The sequence below is a fragment of the Gymnoscopelus braueri genome (assembly GCF_963280865.1).
Source record: "Gymnoscopelus braueri genome assembly, chromosome: 16".
Lineage (NCBI taxonomy): Eukaryota > Metazoa > Chordata > Actinopteri > Myctophiformes > Myctophidae > Gymnoscopelus > Gymnoscopelus braueri.
This window is the reverse complement of record NC_137616.1, coordinates 25,265,952-25,290,877: the sequence shown is the minus strand read 5'-3', so window position 1 is coordinate 25,290,877 and position 24,926 is coordinate 25,265,952. Positions and strand designations below refer to the sequence as shown.

The 24,926-nt window shown below is 38.9% G+C and overlaps 2 protein-coding genes across 4 annotated transcripts in view; both read left to right on the top strand.

The window, feature by feature from the left end:
• The window catches only part of prep (prolyl endopeptidase), a 189,575-nt gene that overhangs the window by 12,388 nt on the left and 152,261 nt on the right, over positions 1-24,926 (top strand). For 2 of the 3 annotated variants that reach the window (XR_013934746.1, XR_013934747.1), the window contains exons 13-14: positions 666-822; positions 1,204-2,547. Coding sequence is in view for 1 of the 3 variants with exons in the window: in XM_080453467.1 (XP_080309593.1) it covers positions 666-822; positions 1,204-1,498 (452 nt within the window). In the remaining 2 variants the exon portion in view is untranslated. Of the gene's footprint in view, positions 1-665; positions 823-1,203; positions 2,738-24,926 lie in introns of those variants that run through there. The other variant, XM_080453467.1, reaches the window with a different exon arrangement.
• Positions 19,464-24,926, top strand: part of lin28b (lin-28 homolog B (C. elegans)) — a gene marked incomplete at its 3' end in the record, with an annotated part of 33,035 nt that continues 27,572 nt past the window's right edge. Inside the window, exons 1-2 of the mRNA XM_080453066.1 lie at positions 19,464-19,552; positions 20,526-20,719. Of these exons, the coding sequence (XP_080309192.1) occupies positions 19,543-19,552; positions 20,526-20,719 (204 nt within the window). The 5' untranslated portion in view covers positions 19,464-19,542. The remainder of the gene's footprint in view (positions 19,553-20,525; positions 20,720-24,926) is intronic.

The window sequence follows — 24,926 nt, the reverse complement described above, 5'->3', positions numbered from 1 at the left end:
AAAGTGGTTAAAATCTAAAATGACACTGATGCGTTCCCGGCCTTAACACATTGACCGCCAGAGGTTAATCTCATAATGTACTCACCAGTGCCAACGTTTTATTGTTGTTTTTTGTTTTTTTCACGTCGCCATAGACCTCGTTAAAATCCTTAAGATTGAGCTGTGCACTGTTTGTATACATTGCGGAGATCTCCCTGCGTCTACCAGTGAAAACCATGTGTCAAACGGAGCCGCCATGTTGTAGTTAGAACGGTTTATGTTAAACAGTGATCACTGAGGAGAAAAAACTACAAGGAGAAAATGGGGTTTCAGTTTCGTCATTAGAACGAGGGCCGACGGGATCGGCAAAACCGGATCCTGAATAATTCTGTTTCCGGTGGTGTTACAATGAAATGTGCCGTATAGAAAATTGAAAAACGTTGTTTTTTTTTCGAAAAAAAGAAAAAAGCACCACAGCCCGTAGGCTACGGGATCGGCGCTTTACGGTTGGATTTATCGGCCCGTAGGTTACGGGCCTGGCGGTGGTAGTGTTAATGGATTAACTAAATAGAATGCGAAGAACCATTTTAATTTGCCAAAATTGTTATAAATGACTGCACAGTTGCAATACTCGTGTGTGTGTGTGTGTGTGTGTGTGTGTGTGTGTGTGTGTGTGTGTCTCCCAGCGGCATGTGTGAACCAGCGTCCAGAGCTGTTTGGCTGTGCTGTAGCTCAGGTGGGGGTCATGGACATGCTGAAATTCCACAAGTTCACAATAGGACACGCTTGGACCACGGATTTTGGCTGCTCAGAAATCAAAGACCAATTCAACTGGCTTATCAAGTAGGTGTTTGCTCAGCATGATGTGTATACATTCCCATTAGAAGCATTTTGTAATTCCTCTAACGATATGCTTGTTTGCAGTCAATTTGTGTTTATTTCCACATCCATTACTAAGGTCAAATTATAATCTTACTGTATTATACCAAAGTCACAACACTAGACATTAAGACTAGATTTGGGGGGGAATTTCTTTTTTTGGGGTACTTAATCATATTTTACATTAAACAACAAAAGCAGTGTTTTCTCGTGGCCCACTCCTGCTGAATAGAGGAAGCTCTGTACTGTGCACAGTTCCTATTTATTACATAGACTCCTGAAGGGCTAATTGTGCTATTTCTATCTCTAACCCCACACCCCCGCTCCTCCCCCCTCTTCTCCCAGATACTCTCCGCTCCATAACATCTGCGTGCCAGAGGGCGACGGGGTCCAGTACCCCGCCGTGCTGCTGCTGACGGGGGACCACGACGACCGCGTGGTGCCCCTGCACTCGCTCAAGTACATCGCCACGCTGCAGCACATCGTGGGCCGCTGCCCCAAGCAGACCAACCCGCTGTTCATCCACGTGGACACCAAATCAGGCCACGGCGCCGGCAAGCCCACCAGCAAGGTCATCCAGGAGGTGGCCGACACCTATGCCTTCATCGCCCGCTGCCTCAACATCTCCTGGGTCAAATAGCCCGGCGTCCTCCACTCCTCCACACCTCCTGTATAGCGTTGCTGTTGGGCAGAAATCTCGTATCTCCATATTCTAACTTTTTGTGTTTTTTTCGTAAATTAACGTCCTACTTGATCATACTGCAGCCTCACAAAATGTACAAAAAATAGCAGATATACAAGCTCGAAACGCAGCTCAAAACGCAGTGCGAAGCGACGCGTTTCGAGCTTGTAGATCTGCTATTTTTGAATTTGAATCCTGTAAAGTAACAGTTTTGGACATATGAGGTTTCCACCCGACAGAGACGATAGGCTCCCCCCCCCCTCCCTGCCACGCTTCACCTCATTTATTTTATTTCATGGTCACATTATTTGATTGTCAAATGTTCACATCCTCTCTCTCTCATATCCTCGGCCCAGATCTTTGTTTTCTTTTCCCATACCTTTTTGGCATTCCTGATGGTCTTTCACCTCTGACTCAGTTCCTGCCTCTCCACTCTCTCTCTCCCCAAAATAAATCCTCTCGGGCCCCTGTTATGGACATGTAATCCCATCAGGTTGGCAGGATCTCCTCGGCAGCACTTTCACATGCGTCTAAGCCAACAACACGCAGCACTTGGAGCTTAAAACCACACACTCACTTTTGTTTTCGTGTCATGTTTGTAGTTCTAATTAGTTACATGAAAACTACACTGTCAGCGAGGTGTTGTTTTTTTCTTCTTCTTTTTGTATATAGGCAGTATAGGCAGGGCTCTTTCAGTTACTGAAATGACCCAGTCAGCCATTATAGTCATGAGGTCCAAGTGGCAAAGGTCAGTGGAAGGTCATCATAAGGGGCTACATTGGAGCGTTAAAGCCTCCTCCGGTGCCCCCAGACCCCACCCACACATAGACTATTTATTTATCGGTGGAGCACATCATAGAGGCTCACAGTTTGTATGATTTCAGCATGTCAAATTTTAATTGAATTCACTATTGTACAAATAATTCTGCAAGTCAGCAGTGTTATTAATGACATTGGGTTACTTTTGTTGAGTATGTATTTGTGTGTGTGTGTGTGTGTGTGTGTGTGTGTGTGTGAGAAAGAGAGTGTGTGTGTGTGTGTGCGTGTGCGTGCGTGAGTGAGTGATCTCCACATCTTTCAGACTGATGTTGATTTCTACCTCTTAATGTGTGCTGATTGTCTACCTTTAAAGGTAACACAATGACAATGGCTACAATGCTATAACTTCAATAAACTTTTTTTTTTTTGAACAGTGAACTTGTCACAACCATTTGTTCCAGGAAGACAGATTTTTGAAGTGAAGTTCCCAAATGAGAATGTCCACCATTTTGAAAGTGAACATGCTCATAAAACGATTGATAACGTAACGTTCTATTGCACCTTTTTTATCCGAATCGCTTTACAATGTGCATAACATTCACCCACTGACGGCAGAGGAAACCTATGCAAGGCACCAACCTGCTCATCAGCGGCAGTTGTGGGTTTAATGTCCTTACTTTGCAGGGGGAGCCGAGAATTGAACCAGGAACCTTTCGATATCCAAGTGGCCGCTCTACCTCCTGAGCCACTGTCGCCTCCATCAAAATAAAAATACACTTTTTAAAGGGTAAGTTAACTTGCTTCTTACATGACTGCAGCGTCATACTCCCCTAATGCAGTGGTTCTCAACCTTTTCAGGCTGTGACCCCCCCCAAAATAATCATATTTGAGCTGGGGACCCCCCAGATAAATATTGTGGAAATGTCAGATTCTCTATTCTCAAATGTTTTGCCTCTTTCTTATGATGTTTGACAATTTGGCACATGTTTGACAATTTTTTAATAGTATAGTTTGTTGATTACATTTTGAAGCTGTAATGGGAAAAAAAGTATTAAAAGGTCTTAAAAGGCCTTAAATTGTCACTTCACTGTCATCTGGGGTGGGGACCCCCCCCCAAAAAAATCATGTGGGGACCCCCCTGCACAGGTTGAGAACCACTGCCCTAATGTACACTACTGCATTTCCCTAGTCACTCGCCAGGGGGCAGTCTCTTAAAATAAATGGGTAACACGTGCTGACATAGTAGGACTTTATTGTTCTGACAGAAGGTTCCATGTCACGAAAAATGAAAAGCCCACATGGCTTTTCATTGACGTTTAGTGTTCGCCATTGGAAGATGTTCAATCTCAAATTAGACCATGATTGCTTACTTACACATTTTTTAAGAGTTCCCACAAGAGTCAAGACATCCAACAAAGTTTCAATGTTAAGAACAATAGACTACAATCTTCAGCATTGTGTTTGTGGTTGTCGATGTGCATAGAAATAAATAACCAGATTTCCCCCCCTCTTAATAAAGATTTGTTATGGCATAACATTTTGGAATACTATGCAGGACAACTAAAACCACAGTTTGGTTTCATTCTTACATGTTTCACTCTTTTGGTGAGAACTAGGTGAATAGATGTTTAGGTAGTGTAAGTGATATTGTTTTGTTATAAATTTTTTTGTGAAAAGGTTAAAGCTCTATTTTCTGATAGTAATCATAGCTAGTGAGTGTTTGTTATCCATCTCTTAAATAAGCCAACTTCATCCATTCATATCCATTTATCAGCTTAAGTTATACAGTGATTACATTTGTCTTCTCATTTAATTGTCATCACTTACTATTTCAGTTGTATGAGCTCTCTCTCTTGATTGGATAAAATTGGTATCCTCACCTGAAAATGCATTTTTTGTTTACTAAAGAGCTCAGACAGGGAACCCCTGTTACTGAACAAACACCCTATTATTTAGTATCAATGATTACTATCAGAATATTGAGTTATTTAACACTTATTTTCACAAAAGAAAAACTTACTGCACCTTTTAAAGTTAAGTTGTCATCTAAATTCTCAAACTAATTCTCCTTTCTTTCATGTGGCTGTTATTTTTGATAGCTAAGAAACCCTGACATCTTTTTAATTTTAGCTCAGCTGAAAAGGGAAAGAGGCAGCAAATACAATCATTAAAACATTGTACAAGCATGACTTTAGTTGTGAAAGTTTATAATTAGTCTTTGCTAATAGGTTACCACATCAAGAAAAAACAAATGGTTTGAAGCCAACTATTATAGTATTTAAATTGATACTGTAACTCATAGGCTATAGCTTTTATCAAAAGGTAATCTTATCTAATGTTTTTTTTTTATTCCAGAGATTACTGATAATGAGGTACATAGGCGTACATTGTTACCAAAATATATGCATCTAAATATAACATGGAATTTAGTTTCTCTTGATGGCATTGTAAAAAATCTCAAGTTGCAGTTATTAACATTAAAAAGGTTAACGTCATTCTATGAATACATACATGTCAGTTTTTAGCCCTGTCAGGATGAATCCATGCACAGTTATGTAGGCTACACATGGATTCATTTATGGAAGATGAGTATTCTATTTTATTATTAAACACTTGTCTTGTAAATGACAAACACTAGATCCTTTAAATAATTGTAATGTTTACTACCACTATCAACTGCAGGAATTAAATCTTAGTGAACAAATAAATTGCTTTCTTAATTAATAATATAAACAGATCTTTGCATTCAATTTCCCAAAAATGGCAAGTCAAATCTGTTTTTGGTCTTGTAGGCTACTGTGTATAGACTACAGTAGGCCTACATTTATTTGCTACTTTTTTTAAACACAAAAACAACTACTAGGTGTACATGACGCCAGACTAGGTGGATCAAAAACATTTATTTAAATGACATTAAGAAATCCCTCCATTCATAGTCAAATGAAAACACATCAAATTGGTTTAGAACGTTTTTTTAATATATATAATTTGATCATAAAAACAATGTCTTTTACACACAAAATAGCATACAACTGTATTTTTTTTTTCTTCTGATCGAGGCAACAAGTGCAGTGAACTTCTCAAGTGGGACACACACTTGAATATTCAAGCATAGGATGATAAGGCAAATTCTACTGCAAAAAGTAAAGAAGGTGCTTTAGTTTTCAAAGGTCCCAACAAGCTGCCTATAGGCATTAAGCAGGTGCCGCCGATGTTACTCAATTTTCACTTAAAATGTTATTGGATCGCAAATTAGTGACATATACTGTACTTTGCTCTATCAACGTCATATAAACCTCTGGACTTTAAATTCTGCCAAACAAATGTAAGCAGGCTTACATTTAATTGAATAAATATTTTATTGGCCGATATAGCTCAAACAGAGTTTCTAAAGGGTAATTTTCATGAACGGAATTTGATACAAAGTAGCAGAAGGAAGCCCACAGAGACTCGTCATTTTACATGGCAACGTCGCTGTGTTCGATTGGTCCATCAGCTCAAGTTTGTATCACGTCATTAACCGCGGGGAAGAAAAAAAAAACATGTAGGCAGTGGTGTAAAGTTACTAAGTACATTTACTCAAGTACTTTATTTTACTGGAATATTTCCAATTTTCAGTACTTTTACTTCTACTCCACTACACCTCAGTGGAAAATATTACACTTACTCTAATATTAGGCTACAATTATTTGAAAACTTGATCTACTGGTTACTTTGTAGATGATTGTTATTACAAAACATACATTAACCACTTCAGCCCTATATACATTTTGACCATTTGAAAATAGCCGATCTACAAGCTCACACCACTGTGAGCTTGTAAATCTGCTATTTTCAAGAGATTTGTATACATTTGAAAACTTGAAATCGGACATTCTGCATAATGAGTGCTTTCTTCTTTTGCTATAAGTACATTCTGATACCCATATGTTTTTTTATTTTGACTCAAGTGCATTTTGAATTCTGGACCTTTTCAGAGTATTTATATATGCAGTATTGATACTTTTACTTAAGTACTTTTTCCACCACTGGATGTAGGTAAATTGCTATTTTCACTCAAACCCTCCAGCCGCCACGAATAAAATACGCAAACACACACAATTTAAATAACTTTATATGCATATGCGTATTTTTGCGCTGCTGAGGAACATATTTATTACCGCCTGTAAAACAGATTAGTTTTCAATCTGGATGAAAAAAGTAGATTTTTTAAGTGTGAGCTGCTCACAAACGCCTGGGCGGCCGGGTCGGCGGGACTATGTCCATGTCCAACCACGAGATGGCGCTTTGGAGCTGTGTGTGTGTGTGTGTGTGTGTGTGTGTGTGTGTGTGTGTGTGTGTGTGTGTGTGTGTGTGTGTGTGTGTGTGTGTGTGTGTGTGTGTGTGTGTGTGTGTGTGTGTGTGTGTGTGTGTGTGTGTGTGTGTGTGTGTGTGTGTGTGTGTGTGTGTGTGTGTGTGTGTGTGTGTGTGTGTGTGTGTTCGTTCAAGTGCAATCAGTTTTAAGATGAATGGGTCGGTAATGTGATGTCTGAAGAATTATCGATGTACGCCCACCATGAATTCTGGGGCTAAAAGCATTCAAAGGACATAGGCTATCTCTGTCTCTTCTTTGGACCTGCCAAATCAACAGCTTATAATTCACATTCTTATCATTTATAACACAGTCGAGCAGTGGTGGGAAAAGTAGGCTACTCACATTTTTACTCAAGTAAAAGTATCAATACTGCAATGTAGAAATACTCGGTTAAGTAAAAAGTCCGGAATTCAAATTCCGTACTTTTATACTTGCGTATAAAAAGTACTTCAACTACCAAAAGTAGAAAGCACTCATTATGCAGAAGTTTTCAAATGTATAAAAATCTTTTGAAAATAGCAGATCTACAAGCTCACGGCTATTTTCAAATGGCCGAAATGTATGTTTTGTGATACAAATCTAAATCTACAAAGTAACTAGTTACTAAAGTTTTCTAATAATTGTAGTGGAGTAATAGTACAATATTTGCCTCTGAGATGTAGTGGAGTAGAAGTAAAAGTACAGAAAATTGGAAGTAGTAGCCTACTCCTGCAGTAAAGTAAAAAATACCTCAACATTGTACTTAAGTAGCCTACTTGGGTAACTGTACTTAGTAACTTTACACCACTGCAGCCGAGTAAATAAATAGTCATTTCGGCCTACAGATGAGCCATTATGCTATTATTATGCTACTCCGGAAAGGCGCGTTGAAATATTTACCGATCAGAGCGACTTATTTAGGCTTGCTTCACAATTTAATTATTATTTAATTAATAATTTTGTTTCTCAAATATTTTCATGAAAATGTTTTGTGCCCATGCAGGGGAGGATTTGTATTGTTAGAATGTTTGAGATAAAAATAATAAAAAAAAGTTTTCCAAATATTCCACATTTTATTGCAAGAGTTTTTGAAAATATATACAAGCTCACAACACGTTGTTATGCATCGGCTATTTTCAAATAGCCGATGCATATAGGTTTAAATTAAAGGTGCTCATGTGGCCTATTTAGTTGCTTCTTTTGGGCTTGTTTTCCTAGACCTGGTTGCTTATTTCTCTCACAAAAGATGACAACACTGACCAGAACATGCTCAAACCTGTCATGTTCGATTGGAGTGCAATATGAAGGTTGTCTGCAGTGTTGCCATACTGTGTGAGAGAAATAAGCAACCAGGTCTAGGAAAACGAGCCCAAAAGAAGCAACTTAGGCCACATGAGGACACTTTGCATCGGATATTTGAAAATAGCCAATCTCTAAGCTCACAACGCGTCGCGATGTAACGCGTTGTGAGCTTGTAGATCTGCTATTTTCAAAAACGGACTATAGAATATTGGAATATTTTTTGAAACATTCTAACAACACAAATGCCCTGGGCACAAAACATGTTAATGAAAATATTTGAGAACCACTGGTTTAAATAAATAAAAATTGGGGGCAAGCCTAAATAAGCAAGTACACTTTAGAAACAAGCGCACAAAACCACAACCACCAATTTTTATAAGCAACTTTACAGAAAAATAAGCCCAAAGTTGCTTATAATAAGCCGACATGGCAACACTGGTTGTCTGTCCAAAGATCGTATGGTAGATAGCCTATTAGAGTCTCAAAGTTTAAAAATGCAATCGCTCAATAGTTAATGATGGGTATACTGGCTCTTGAGACGTGATAGATGTCATGACTAGACAAAATGGCATGCGGTCTGTCTCACTACAGACCATAATACACCATTAGAAAGGCGTGTCTTTAACGGCACCATAGCTAGAGCACTGTTTCCCAAACAGTGGGTCGGGACCCATCTTTGGGTCGCTGACCAAATTGTATGCGTAAAATATCCCCTTAATTTCTTTCATTTCCTACATTTTGTTTTTAATTGTTTCAGAAAAAAATCATTTCCCCCCCCAAATAATCTATTTTTTTCATCAACAAAGAACAAATTCAGACATTTTTCAAAAATAATTTCATGCATAAATGGCAAAAATCTAAGAAATTCCATTCACACGGACTCTGTTGGGTCTCGAGCGAAAAAGTTTGGGAGCCAGTGCCATAGAGCATTGGTTCTCAAACTTTTTCATGTCAAGGACCCCCAAAATGATATGTATTTGGCCGCGGACCCCCATCTAAAATATTTTGTTCCAGGGACCCCCCAGAAGCAAAGATTTGAGTACAAATGTTCGCTTAAAAATATATTTATATATTAAAAAGGTTTGCACAAATTTTAAAAATAGCAGATCTACAAGCTGGTAGCCTGCCAGGCTATGAGCTTGTAGATCTGCTATTTTTAGCCAAAGTATAAAAGGTTAAAGCGGTTAAAATGATGGTGATGCTATATTAACACATTTTGCAGGGGACCCCCTGGAACCCCCTCAAGGACCACTGGGGGTCCCGGACCCCACTTTGAGAACCAGCGCCATATGTCGGTACGGCCATGTGTAACATTCATTCACAACTTTTCAGAAGCTCTAGAGAGAGCCACCCTTGAAATGGTAGCTAGGCTATATGACACCTGAGCTTTATAATGACGTCAGATGGCCCATAGTGGCCTCTCATAGCTTTTACTTAAGTAGAAGTACAAATACTCGGTTACAGTAAAGTAAAAGTAGTTGACGTAAGTAAAAGTGCAAAAGTATTGGTTCAAAAATATAATTGAATCACCAAAAGTAGAACTATTCATAAGGCAGAATGGCTGATTTCAGAATAATAAATGTTACTTTAATTTGTGTTATTGATGCATCAATGTGTAATTAATGTTGCAATGGCTATAGGCTAGGGGCTTATTTTTACTATCTATAGTTAAAATAACCCCATAGTTTTTCATTATTAATTATTAATCAAAAACTTATTTAATCTATAATAATAGCTACATCCTAATTCATTTGTTGATTTTATATTATTAATGTCAAATTGCAAAGTAACTAAATGTGTCTAATATATGTGGTGCAGTAAAAGGTACATGATTTGCCTTCAAAATGTAGTGGAGTAGAAGTAGAATTTATACTTAAGTAGTAGCCTATATATTGGAGTAAATGTATGGAGTAAATGTACTTTCCACCACTGCCTATATTAGTTAGAATGTCTTACCTAAAATGGAGATATATTATTTTTTCCCCCCTTTTTCTAATTTTTTTTACATTATATTTGGAGTGTCTACCCTTTGTATATATATAGGCTGCTGTGGTCTATGTCTGATTCTGAGATGATGACTTGTATAGGGTTTAGTGATTCTTTTTGCTAAATGTTGGCTGTAAGAGCAGCAAAATCCATGCAGGAAGATATTCCTTACTGACTCCAGTCACAGGGAAAACAATAAAATAAAACATAACAATTACACTCAGATGTTTTAAGTATAAGTAGCAATATCACAATATAAAATTATTATTATTATTAAAGAATTAAAGTAGAAAATTTAAAATGTAGATATACTTACAGAACTAAAGTAAAAGTACTCACAAAAATAGCCAAAGTATAAAATAGCTCTGAAATCATTAAGGTATGTTTTGTAATAAATCTAAATCTACAAAGTAACTTGTGTACAGTTTTCAAATCACTGTAGTGGAGTAAAAAGTACACACTAAGTATCAAAAAATAGACATACTGAAGAAAAGTAAAAAGAGCCTAACAATTGTACTACTTGAGTAAATGTACTAAGTTACTTTCCACTACTGAACAGTAGTCACTCAGTTTAGCCAATCAAGGAGCTCCCCAAATCTCATTGGTTGAGCTGTATGGCACCATCTTGGAAAGTTATTTCTGAAGAATCATTAACAAAATGTGTGTCTACTTTGATTCACTTTACCATATGTACAGCAATTAGACAAGAAAAAACAACAGCTTTTTGGTCTTGGCACACGTTCAGGAAATGTGTTCTAACTAGGCATCACTGTCAGTGGAAACCTTGTATGTCCAAAACTGTTACTTTTCAGGAAATGGGGAAAAAAATAACCTGTGTTCCAATGGATCCAATGAAGTTATTATTAAGTTATAAGCTCTTGTTCATACTTTTAATTCGTTCAATATGTCTTTGGCTATGAGCTTGTAGATCTGCTTTTTTTGTGTGTGAAAATGTATGCAAATCTTTGAATATATATATTTTAAAGCAAACATTTGTAAAATATCTTGTTCCGGGGACCCCCCAGAAGCAAAGATTTGAGTTAGAAATGTTGTTTCAAGAAATATTATGTATTCAAAGATTCGCAAAAATGTTCAAGATTTTTCAAAAATAGCAGATCTACAAGCTCATAGTGCGGCACCGGCACTCGGTGCCGCGATATGAGCTTGTAGATCTGCTATTTTTGAATAGCCAAAGTATAAAAATTATGATTATAGCTCAAAATCTAAAATGACACATATATGCGTTGCCCCGGATTAAATGGTTTAACCACTTTCACTTAAAAAAAGCTAAAATATCAGATCTACAAGTTTAGTGAACTTAATTGTAGATCTGACATTTTTGCACCTTTTTGTGACACTGTAGTATGATAAAGTAGGGCATCAATTTACAAAAAACTTCCAATAATGACAAATATGCCATTTGAATAGGGAACCAGTTAGACTGAGTTAGAGTTAAACTTTGGTTAAGGTTGCAGAAAGATGGATTTGGGATTTTTGTTGCTATAAATGACCATCACTGTGGATGCATTTAAAATATATATATATATCTACTGTGAAGAACTAAACACCCTTTATATCATGGTAATTATTAACCATAGAAACTGTTTTTAACCATTCAACCACCTTATCAAAATGCAGCTGCTATATAGTGCTTCTTTGTTGTGCAGAATTGTTTCCAGAAGCATTTACATATACATTATACAAAATGTAATTAATTATTTATTTTGATTAAGGAAATTCACTGAAAGTATATACTTTCACTTGTAGTATTATAACAGTTGTTTGCTTTCTTCTTTGAAACTATAAACTAAAATGTAATGGCTTCCACCAAAGAAACCATATATCACTTTGTGCCTGAGTATTCTGTTGCTGAGGATTGGGGGGCTATGGCAGTGGTGTAAAGTAACTACAGTAAGTACATTTACTCAAGTACTGTACTTAAGTACAATATTGAGGTATTTTTTTTACTTTACAGGAGTATTTCCAATTTTCGGTACTTTTACTTCTACTCCACTTCTATATCAGAGGCAAATATTATACTTTTACTCCACTACAATTATTTGAAAACTTTAGTTAGTTACTTTGTAGATTTTGATTATTATTACAAAACATACATTACCCACTTCAGCCCTATATATTTCAGCCATTTGAAAATCTACAAGTACAAGATGAGTACTTTTACTTTTGTTCTTTAAACATTTTTGATACCAATACTTTTTTACTCAAGTACATTTGGAATTCAGGACTTTTACTTGTAACGGAGTATTTCTACATTGCAGTATTGATCCTTTTACTTAAGTTTTTTTTTTAAATAGTACTTTTTCCACCACTAGCTATGGGAAAACATGCCACATTTTGCAAACCAAATAAGTATTTTAGTAAGTCAAACATGATGTAGCTATGACTATGTGGGAGTACCATGTTAGATGCATCCAGTATGTCTCTATGGGCCAATGGGCCATGACATTAACATGTTTCATAATCATTCCCTTTTGTAAGAAAGTTTTGTTCAAAATCCCTGACTACAAGAAGTTTTGAATTATGTTAATTTAACTGAAACAAACCATGGGGTGAGTTAAAAGCATATTTCCCCCTGTTCTTTAAACTTCTCAAATTTCCTCTCAGATTTCTTAGAATACTTTAACCAGCTTAACAAAACGAAATGAAACACATAAATGCATTTTTGAATATTTGTTGTGTCTTTATTTAAAAGCACAAAGCTAGCGGCCAACAAGATTCTCTACACAAATAGTTTGTTTTTTGTTGTCTGGACACCTGTGACCATGGTGTTATTTATGATGTATACATAATCTATATCATCTGTCGGGTGGAAACCTCATATGTCCAAAAATAGCAAAAGTACAGATCTGCTACTTTTGTGGGCATTCATTTACAAAAAAACACAAAAAGTTACACTATGGAGATAAAAGGTTTCTCCCTGACAGCAACACTATCCTACATTGTTATAAAGTCAGTACACTGAGTTGGATCTGGTCCAGTGGTTGGAAAACTACTTAGAAGTAGCACTACCACAAGTACAAGTATTACAAATTTTACATGAGTGAAAGTATGAAAGTATTAGCATCAAAATAAGTACCAAAAGTTAAAAGAAAGGATTATGAAAGATCACATTTTTGTTGTTCAAAATCTTTCAAACTTTTCTTTTTTCAAGCATTGTGACAAACAATGTGTGGCTAATGCGACACATTATGACCTTGTGTAGATCAGCTATTTTTGAATGTATAAAATAGGGCTTAACTGGTTAATGTACCTATGTTTTACAATAATCTAAATATAAATACAAAGTAATTTGTAACTAAATTGTTGTGGAGTAAAAAATAATAATGTATATTTGCCTCTGAGGTGTGGCGGAATACAAGTATAAAGTATTGAAAATTTGACATATTCAAATAAAGTAAAAGTAACTAAAAATTGTACCTAAGTACTTGAGTAAATGTACTTAGTTACTTTCCAACACTGATCTGGACCAACAGCAAATGGTAGTCATGGTGATCATCTGATTGGCTACTGGGTTTTGAGGAAATGAAATATGATTACATCCTATTCTTATTGGTGGAAATCAATCTGTATTGAAACCCAGGTGGTTTTGATGACCATCTTACATGGAATCTTGGAATATGAGGTTTAATTGTGAAGAACCCTTAAAAGGTCATTCATATGGGCCAGTGGTTCACAAAGTGGGGTTCCAGGGACCTTCCTTGAGGGGGTTCCAAATGGACCCATAGAGGTCTGTAACTCTGAAAGTGTACAACACTCTCAGAGTTATGGGGTCCTTGAAATTAGGCAATTATTTTAAAAGGAATAGTTCACCCAAAAAAAATACTTTTTTCCTATTGATTAGTCACCCCATGGAGACTTATTTTTTTGTTCTTAAGCCAATAATTTGATGACCATAGGCAGCGGTTCCGGTAGGAGATACAAAGGAGACTCTTTGTGTCTCCTACTGGAACCGCTGCATGCCGGTCATCAAATTAATGGCTTAGGAACGCGACAAAAACAAAAAAGATAGCCATGAATTCAAGTCTCCATGGGGTGACTAATCGATAGGATTTTGGGGGTGAACTATCCCTTTAAATTAGGCTTAGATACAGGCTCATTTTCTTTTTTTGCAGCGGGCTTGGACCTGGTTCCGAATGTCACCAGTGAGCCGGTGCGTGGCGCTGTTTATTTCCATCCTGAGTGAAGACGCTTTTAACACCTTCTAAGATAGAAGCTGATCTGAGGCCAGCTGTGAGTTGTGCCGCTGGACGCAGATAACGCCATGTAGCGTGTCTATGGCAGATCTCAGATCAGAGGGTAAGAGGGTTTCGGTTGTTCAGAGAAATATAGAAATAAAATATTTGATGCTATGGTTAGGGCAACAGACTAACTTTTGCACAGGTGTTGTTGTCACTTATGAGTAACTGTATTTGCACTGGGGAAAAAAATATTGTTTATGATAGAGGATATATCATTGATAGTGATCTCTACTCTCTGCACAAAATGAGTGGGGGAGGTGAGGTATGTATTTGTATTTGTAAGAAAGGAAGTGGTGGGGGAAGCTAAAAGCATAGAAAGGATGCCACATGGTCTAAATGGCCGCATTTTAATTACTTATATTTGATTTTAACACTGGCGGACAAAACGTCAGCTGTGGCACTCCTTATGTTGCATATTGAATAGGTCATATTTGGCTATAGAGGCCTATTATTAACCTACTTATTCTTATAACTGTAGTTGAAAAGACTAACTTCATTTCAGGACTGCATGATGAAAATAAAATTGTGTTCCATGTGCTCAATTAACAAACTTTTACATTTTATTTAAAAGACTCTACAACCACGTGTGGCCACTTTTACTGGGACATCGCCCATCTTTGTCTAATTTAGAAGATAGTTGCCATGGAAAATAATCATGTTATTATTGCTTTATCTCTCTGCTACACTCTCAGTGCAATCTGTCGGGCAAAATTAAAACAAATCTGCCTGCCTTGCACGCTCATCTTATGTTACAGTGTCACTATAAAATATTCATAGATGGAAAATCGTCTTGAATTCAGTCGGCCAGTTGCTTCATGTGTGCCGGGTTTACCGGCAGCCAAAATCTGAAGCAAAGATAAATGTGCATTTATCGGTAAACTTTGTGAACATCCGACACTTGTTCTTGTTAGGTTTTTTTCAGCATCAAGGGACACGGAGGGGAAGGTTTGGTTTACCTGTAGCCTATATACTACTATCATCTATTCCATTCACAGGGAACTGGGTGAACATGTCCCTGCCTCCGCTCACAGGTGAGTGAATAATAATCCGACTGTATCCAGATCAATGGTTCTCAAACTTAAACAATTTCAAGGTCTCCCCTTAACTCTGACAGTGTACACATGGAACCAAATGGACCCTAACGGGTCCATTTGTATACTGTCAGAGTTACAGACTTGTATGGTTCCATTTAGAACCCCCTAAAGGACCCCCGATGGTCCCTGAAATTCACTTTGTGAACCACTGAGCTAGATCATGTAAATATTAGGAAGGAATTGACAAGTGAAGCGTCGAATCCACGACATTTGACGGAACGGGAGCTGGCTATGTGGAGCTACTTTATAACTCAACGACTTGATGAAGTCGGCTTTATTGAATGCAACTTGATTAAATCATGGACCATACAGGTATTTTATTGATGATCAAATAACACGTTTGATAACATCGCAATGTGTGCATGTGGTAGGCTACCTAATAATAAATATGCATCCGATTCTGGGTTAGGTGTAGAAACACTGAAGAATCGATTTTTTTTGGCTAATCAGATAAGAATATTTATGAATTGACGTTATAGAGATGTGAGACAGAACGGTACTGACCTGCCATGTCTCAGAAAATTATCATGCTTTCCAGAAATGAAAATAACTAGAAATCACCCCGTGAACCAACTTTGTCCAACAGGCGGTTTAGAATCACTGCGTCTTTGCATGCGCTTCTCAGCCCCTCTCTGACGTCACCGGCATTCATTCAGATATTTTGACCATGTTTACTATGTTTTTTTGGGGGGTTGCTTTTTTGTCCGGGCAAAGTTAGAATCTCGGACAAATGGTCGAGATTTATGCGCTCCGAGAAAAGTTGTTTCCACACTTTTAGGCTGCATTCAAACCTCTCCTAGAAAGATTCTCCAGGAACTATAAATGTGGCTTTTGGTTCATGGCCTTAAAATGTGCAAGACTCAAATAATCCTAAACACAAATGTTTGCTCTGGTTTTATTAAAAAGAAAAGAAAGGGGGAAAAAAAATCTGTTCATTAGAATAGATTTGAGATGAAAAATAATCACTTTTTTGTTCAAAGCCTTTGTTGGTCATGCGGTCAAGTAGGGCCACATGGCACACTATAATCTTTTTAGGAGATAGTTGTAATTTTTTTCGTTGGTTATAAATGTTTATTAACGAAATATGCCACATGAGACGAAGTTATCGTCCCATATATGGATATATATTTGATAAAATACAGACAGGGTTAATTTCTTTCCCCTCTAAATTAGTCTTGACACTAAAACAATTTAGAGGAAATCGAAGCACGATCACTTGCATTTCTTACTTCGAAACAATGAATAAATAAAGAAAATAATCACCCTTTGAATGCAAAACGTTTCAAATGTCCATTACATTCCAATTCTTCAAAAACAGCTCTGACATGAGATGACCTGCTGCTCAGCTAGCAATGTTTACACTTCCTTGTCGAGGACATAAAAAGTGAAGGATTGGTGGCTGGAATGCATACACTAAACGACAAAAAACAACCCCCTTTCCAAAAAGAAAGGAGAAAGGGATAGACGAACTCAATGAACCCTTTGAACTGCATTGACAGCAATGCAGGGTAAAGGCAAATTTCCTCTGGGAGCCTAGATGGTTAGAAGTGGGGGTTGGGTGGGGTTAGCTAGGGTGAGAGAGTCCAAAGTCTACTCAGAATGTTGGTATTCAAGTAGCCGGGGAATCTTTCCATATGGTCGTGAAAGTATGGTGCATCAGTGTTAGGGCATGGGTTGTGCTTTGTAAAGGTGATGCTTTTATACACTACCATTACTATACTATAATAGTGTCGTATAAACAAGTTAAACAAAGTTAAAAAGCATTGTTATACATGCATAGCCTACATTAGGCTACTGAGTTTTCACAAATCCCACTTTAGGGATCAGGGATATTTATAAACATTTATAACATTTTCACTGGAATTCGAAGACATTTTAACTATTTGCGCGTTAATGTTGAGCTGCCAATCGTTCAGTTGTTTTGATTAGCAGACAGGCTACAAGTAGGCCTACCATACCGAATCATGTTTGTGACGTATGTGGGGGCCTTTGAGCTTGCATATATACATATTTAAAAGAAGACTCCATTATGATGATTACCATTGGCTTCGTCTCGACCAGAAATGTCCTCTCAGGACACGAGGGAGTCGATCATATCTGACACCGGTATCCCCAGCCCTGTGACCCAAACAGTAATTCTAATGGCCACTGTGGACTGGAGGCCTCTTCTACACGCATCTTCAAAAACAGAATTTGCGCGGGGGCTGGGTGTGTGTGGGATGGATTGGGGGTAGGGGTAAGCTCATGAATTCCGGAGGGTGGGCTCTTTGGTCGGTGGGTGGGGATGAGGTTGTTGTTGATTCATTCTTCCAATCCAAACGTGTTTTTCCCTCTTTCCTCATACCCGAGAGTAACCCTTGAGAACCGTGCTGTTGTAGATAGGATAGGCCCTAAAGATAAGATTGTGACGTTTTTTCCCCCCTTCTTCTTCCGGGCTTGTTATCGATCTGCCCAATGTCCTTGAGTAACTGCAGCCTGTGTTAGATGGTTAGATGGCGTGCTTCTTCCATGTGTATGTCTGACTTGAAAAGTGGACTACATTTGTAGTTATTACCAAGTTGCCATTTCTCCACACAGTAGTAAAGCATAGCCATAGGACTTGCCTGTAAATAGATTTGATATTGACAGTTGTAGACGATGATGAGCCTCAGTTCTTCATCAGTTATATCGTTTGTTTTCAAGAGTTTTCCAGTCACATTCCAAAGCTCTGAGTTCAACCCTCCCCTGGTGTCCATTGTGGCGATGCTTTGAGGTAGGCTAACTAGTTATATGGTTATGAACAGGAACTCGTAAACAACTAATCGAGAATAGCCTAAAACAGATAGATATAGATAGATAGATCTACTCTAGTAGATAAAGGACGTAAATGGTGCCAGATCAGGGTTGTTTTAGTGTAGGCCCACGAAATGACTAACCTGACATTACTACTTTTCAGGCAGGTTGAGTTCACATTAGTTTATTAGCATAAATAGGCTACTGCAAGGAAGAGACTAATCTAATTGGAACTTTAATCATCAAAGCGACAACGAAAAAACAATCAAGACTTTAAGAGTTTTGGTTATAGTTTAAAAGGTGCACTGATAAGATAGGCTAGAGGAGCTCGTGAAAGGGAAATTATCACTATTGTTGCATTCTTATTTTAAGCTGCTGTCTCTCACAACTCTGACTCGATTTCGTCAAATAAGTCTTATACTCATTTGAAATTTGAAAATAGCCTATTTAGCTACAAGCTCACCATGCATCATGTCAATAGTTGTGAGCAGCTTGTGGATCTGCTATTTTTGCCGAATGTTCACCCCGGAATAGGCTAGTATATGGACGCTAGGGTTCGTGCATGGTCTGGGATGAAGATCAATGAACATCACGTGAAATCAAATAGGGGCAGAGAGGGTGAAATATGAAACTTACAGGAGCCTCGGCTGTCGGCTCCCACGTTATACAGTAGCCTATGTTCACCTAAAGCTTTACATCTCTGGGCTATTCATATAAATGCCTGCATGCGCATATAACACGTTATGTAGTAGAAGTGGGCATCGCTGACCGATTCCGAGTTCTTTTCCCTCGACACCAGTGGTTCTCAAAGTGGGGTCCACGTCCAGGGACCCTCGGGGTTCCTTTAGGGGGGTTCCAAATGGACCCTTATAGAGGGTCTGTAACTCTGAGAGTGTGCAAGTGGAACCTGGGTACCGTACGGGTCCAAGTTGGTCCCGTTTGCACACACTCAGAGTTATATGGGGGTCCTTAGAAATTGAAAAGTTTTAGAGAACCACAGTGCTCCACGCGTTACAATACACGCACCCACTCCCCGCCCTCGGAAATCGTAGTGAAATTAGTAGCAAGAAAGCATGTAATTGACAAAGTCACGTGTTCAGTACGGGAACAGGCACAGCCAGCGAGCCAGCGAATGAGAGAGCAGGAGAGAGAGAGACAGAGAGAGACCGAGAGAGAGAGAGAGAGAGCGAGATCGAGCGAGAGAGAGAACCAGCTACAGAGGTGGTGTGTATGAGCGAGTGTGTGTGTGGGGGAGAGAGAGAGAGAGAAGAGTGTGTGAGGAACAGAGAGAGGGAATAGAGGGAGAGAGAGAGAGAGAGAGAGAGAGAGAGAGAGAGAGAGAGACATGACCAAATATCAAGAGACAGAAAGCACGCCGTACCATGCGAGCTAAATTCGGCAGCGATGTGATCGAGGATGTGGGATTAATGGTGAACACCGCAGCAGAGAAGGAAGCCTTTCTATTGGAACTTGGGCACAGAGGGTCCGCGGGGAAACATGGCCGAAGGTTATTCTGCAATTATTTCTTATGTTTTTTTTTTCCCGGGGAGGGGAGAGGAGGAGGAGGGGGGGGGGTCTTTTAGTTTTACATCTCATTGCATAGAAAATGAGGTCGCCGTGAGATTATTGCTGTAAACCTTCAAAACGATCCGCATTGGCTATACCTTTATATACCGCCCAGCCGACCACCGTTATGATCTATGTAATGTTTTGTGCATTGTGTGTTAGAGAGGCTTCTGCTCCAGTACAGAGGAACCATGTGTACACCTGCCTTTCTGGGTCCTACTACTACTACTAGCCTTACAACTCAGATGAACTGTACATTTTTTTAGACCGATCGACAAACCCCTTTCCACAAGTTACAGCAGCAGCAGCAGCGAGCACGCTTTGCACAAGTACCAATCCTCAGTGTTCATTTATCCATTAGGATATAAAAAAAAAAAATCCTCAACGAAATGGACCCTTGTGGTCATTGGAACCGCAAGGTTCCATTTGCTTGAGATTTTTTTTGTATTTTTTTTCTGTGTGCATGAGTGAGGTACAACCACGTCGTATTATGTCACACACAGCCTACAAAACAACTTTCTCTTCTTTTTTTTTGGGGGGGGGGGGGGGGTGACGACGGGTTGCATTGATGCACGCTTGGATCAACGCACTATAACCGTTCCACGCGTGACCGATCTTGAAAAAAATGGTGCAGCTCAAAACTGTTACTGGTCTTGAACTTCATAGTAGCCTATTTTCTTTTTGCGAGTGGCGGGGGATTCCCCCCGTTGAGACTCGTGGAGACTCTCACCCCAAAGGACTGCATTTCAACTGAGTTATGTAAAAAAATAAAATAAAAATACAAATAAAAACACAAACTGGACGCAAACACAGGGCAGCCTAATACTCAATGCATTGTGTTACGCATACTTATAAGTATGCTACTTATATATTAACATGCAGTGAGGCTAAAGTGCTCTTTATTTGCCTTTTAGGAGGGGCGGGTAAAGGTGGCGGAGAGGATCACCCCGCCAAGTCCAACGAACATGAAGACCGAACCCGCACCCAGAGCCTGTCAGGAGCTGGCTTCTGTAAATGGTTCAATGTTCGGATGGGCTTCGGATTTATCTCAATGACCAGCAGCGACGGGAGCCCCGTCGACCCCCCTCTGGATGTTTTCGTCCACCAAGTAAGTTGGATTCACGATGAAAATGGAAGAAGAAACGTTATTTTTTTTGTGTAAATCATGGATGTTTGTGGACATATACTACTGGCCAGTGGTTCTCAAACCTTTTCATTTCGAGGAAATCCTCAGTGTTAGTTTAACTCAGAGAGTGTGCAAATGGAACCAAATGGATCCTTGCGGGTCCATTTGGTTCCATTTGCACACTCTCTGAGTTAGAGACCCGTAAAGGACCGGTGGTCTCCGGATCCCACGTTGAGAAACAGTGCACTAGGCTACCTCTCCTTCCGTTACATCTGGGAAGGTGGGAAAGTAATCCACAGTTGGACCGGAACTCATCTTGTGTGGGTTTAGGACGTGCAGATGTAGATGAGCAAATGCATTGTTGACTACTAGTCCCAGTTCTGAAACGTAGGCCTACACAGTTTTATCCCTTTGGATCTGGTGGTGGTGTCACTGATCTGGGAACCACTAGACACACGTCCTCTCTAATGTCTGATTAAGGTTACATTTGGATAACGTATCGGATTCATTTCACCAGGGATCCAGGTTGTTACTTTGTAAACCGTAACGTTTTCCACATAGGGTACAGAGAGAAAAAACATGTGAAGTTTCCTCAAAGCGACATGATTCCTTTCCCCCTTCCCTCCCTCCCTCTGGACGGTGGAGGGAAGGGAGAGACATTCATGGGCTATGACACACTTATAGCCTCGTTTTCACTTGCCTCATGGACAGCAGAGAGCCTGCTTGATACACTGTGAAATCCTGAGTGTTCGTTCAAATCTGCAGTCAATAACTATTATGTCCAATCCTATACCCGGGATTCAAACCCAATGCCATCCCGCCAGTAAGACCACATTTCTTCCCCTCAACAGCATCCCAATTTGCCAGGGGAGAGATAATTGCACTTACGAGCTTCAGGCAGTACTTTGTCAGGTAGTATGTGTCCTGCCTGGACACCAGGGTCTAAATGTCTCAATGGAAGAATAAGGAGGCCGCCTCCCAACCACTGCAGAAGTGCTAGTTATATTGCATTAACATACCCTACCATAGCATTGGTCGAAATAACATTTTAGTCATTAAAATAAGTTCCAGATTGCAGCTTTAAGTCAGTGTACAAATGGATAGATGAACACTGAGGATTTCACTGTCTGTGAATGTAGAAAAAAAAACACATTGCAATTCAAACAAGAAATCCAGTGCACACTCACACTCAGTGGCTCCTTGTGACATATGACCACAGAGGACCACAGTGCATGCAGAGGGAGGGCCTGCTGTTGTTTTTGTGTCACTTGTTTATGTTGACAGTAATTACATAGCACTTTGTGGTCATGTTCACTGATTCGAAGGTAACAATGGTTGCTTGCGTTACGAGCCATGTGTCCTACTGTATTGACCCCCATGCTGTCTTGTGATCAATCTAAAGCAGAAGCTAGCCTGTTTAGCGTGGCAGATGTATGATTTATTGTGCATCGGGTGCTTGTGGATTCACAGTGGCCTTATTTTCGTCTTATTCCGTTGCAAACAAAGAGCAGTTGATTCCTCCTTTGAACTCCTCTCTCTGCCGTTAAATCGCCTTTTTTACGGTCCTATAAAGTGCCTTTAAAGACTCGAGGAGGAATGAGAGGGGATGAGGAGAGTCATTTTTCACCATTTCATTTTCGCACCCGCTCAGAGAGGTGCTTTTATCGTGCTCTTACAGGATATAGTGTATCAAACTGGGGAATATTGTGGCTCAGATGTGGCACAGAGCACGGCTATCTTTCTCAAAATATATGTCACATGCGAGTGAAACGGTTGGCAGTGATGAACTGAGGTGCACAACGCTACATTGAAGCTCAAACGGTTTGATCTCACTGTGCTGCTGCAGTGCATGCATGGTGCATACACCCCCACTTGCTGTTTTGTTTACATCTCAAACTTCCTGTCTAGTTATGATGTAAATTGCACTTCTGGAGTATATGTACCATTTATCTTTTAAAATGCCTAAACCATTTGACCTTTCCTATGAAAAAAGAATGTAAACTAACAACTTGTAAAAGGGAAGGGAACACAGTGCTTCTTTATGCAAGTTTCCAGCGTGGTGGCGTACTATGTCTTAATTCAATCTATCTTCATTTATCTTCTTTATGATGCGTATTATATGTGCTCTGCTGATAGTGCTGGTTAATAGCGAATGTTTAGTAAATGAATGAACAAAGGCTTGTGTGTGGGTAATGCAACCCATTGCCATGGTGTTTTTAGCAGTGGTGCAAAGATGGATCCCTTTATACTGTCATTTTACCAATGCATCATGCCTTACATTGTCTGCTTTAGATTTCTGGGTCTGATGGCAAAACTGATTTTGGACAGTGACGTTTTGACCGATATACTGTATTTTAAGTTCATTTTGTAATCAATGATTTTTATTTGATTTGATTAACGTTACTATTTGAGAAACTTACATTTATAAGCAAAAAATATATAAAAATAGCCACAAATAACAGTTTGATAAACACATAAACGGAACTATTGAATTAACCTCTCATGCCCTATTTAAAAAAAATAGTCGATTAACAAGCTCACAACACATTGGGTTTGAAACCTTTTGAAAACCTTTGAAAAATGGGACACCAGGTTGAAAGTGTTAAAGATGGAGTGCCATGATATTTTTCAACCCTAAAACCTGATCATAAGGTATTATTATTATGTAAGGTAAGTGTTAAAATGTTGTTTTTATGTAGACACACCCACCAGTGCATTAAGTATACCTGGTTCTCACCTTAGCACCTCCTCCACCACCTTAGCACCACCCACCTGTCCTAGTCCCTCCTCCTCCTCATGCCCACACCTGTTGTGTTATGATAATGAGGGGGAGGGTGTGGGCTTTGTGATGTCACTAAAGCGCTGTTTCTCTAATGGCACATTTGACCCTCAAGGTTTCAGCCTCCAGGAAAAAACTCCAAATAGTCAGAGAAGACATAAAACACCATAAAAACACCACCGGGGGGCTTAATGAAGTTCTATCAACCTCATAGACACATGAAAAACAGAAAAAGTGCAAAAACATGGCACCACCTCTTTAAAGAATGGGACACATTGGCTGCATAATCTTTTACATACTGATGTAGTTGAATGGCTCATTTATCGGCCACACCGATATATATCGTTATGGCTCTAGTCTGTTGAATCAGGCCAGAGTGAAGGTTGAGACATGGGAAAGAACGTACATAGCCCTAGCACAACTCAAATAAACAATGACTGTCTCAGCTATTTGTAACTTGGGGCCAGATACCCTTGGTGTGGTACAGGTTTCACTAGAAACATATTTTGAATCCATGATGTGATTTGCCTTGGTTTGTCTATAGCGGTTACCAGCCATGTTGACAATATTCTTGCATATGATGAGGTGGGTTGAGGGTTCCTTATTTAGCTTCTGACATTTTCATCTGTTTGAAATCTATATTTCTAGCACATATAGAAGTTATATAACTTTAGAGATTCATTATGAATATGCTGCATCTAAATAAAAAGGTACCATGAATTTATCTTGGAGGTAATTTAGGACAATTTGGCTAAATCTGTTCTGCTACACATTTATGATAGTCTTAAGTAAAAATAATAAATTATACTGTCATTAATTAGGCCCAAAAACAGTGTTGGTAAAAAAAAACGGTGCTGGTACTGGCAGCTAGATTCAAATAAAGAAGAATACCACTCACTCAATGTTGCTCCATTTAGATTATTTTTTATTACCAACGTTTCATTCAGGGTATTGCTATTTTATTACTACTTTTATTACATCTATTACCAGTGTCAAGTACTTTAGACAGTACAGATGCTCTGGGCCAGAGACTTCAAGACGGAACACACAAAGTGCATGTTTTGTTGTCTGTCTAATGAAAAACAAAATAACAACAGACAGTTTTTTTTGGATTGTTGAATAGCTAAGATGTGAGGTTTAATCTGACACGATAACACAATATTCAGACAGAATGGAGATTTGATACTAATACTACTTGGAACTCTGTAACATGACTTTTACTCAAGACAGAATAAGACAGAGGGAGAGAGGGGGGCTTTGTGGGGGGCATACAGTAATATCTCAACGTTCTCAATTAATTTGGTGGGGATTTGAAGATAATATCTTGTTTGTATGCGAGAGCCCTGACAATATGCATGAGTGAGTGTGTATGTGAGAAAGATTGTGTGTGATCGAGAGAGAGAGAGAGAG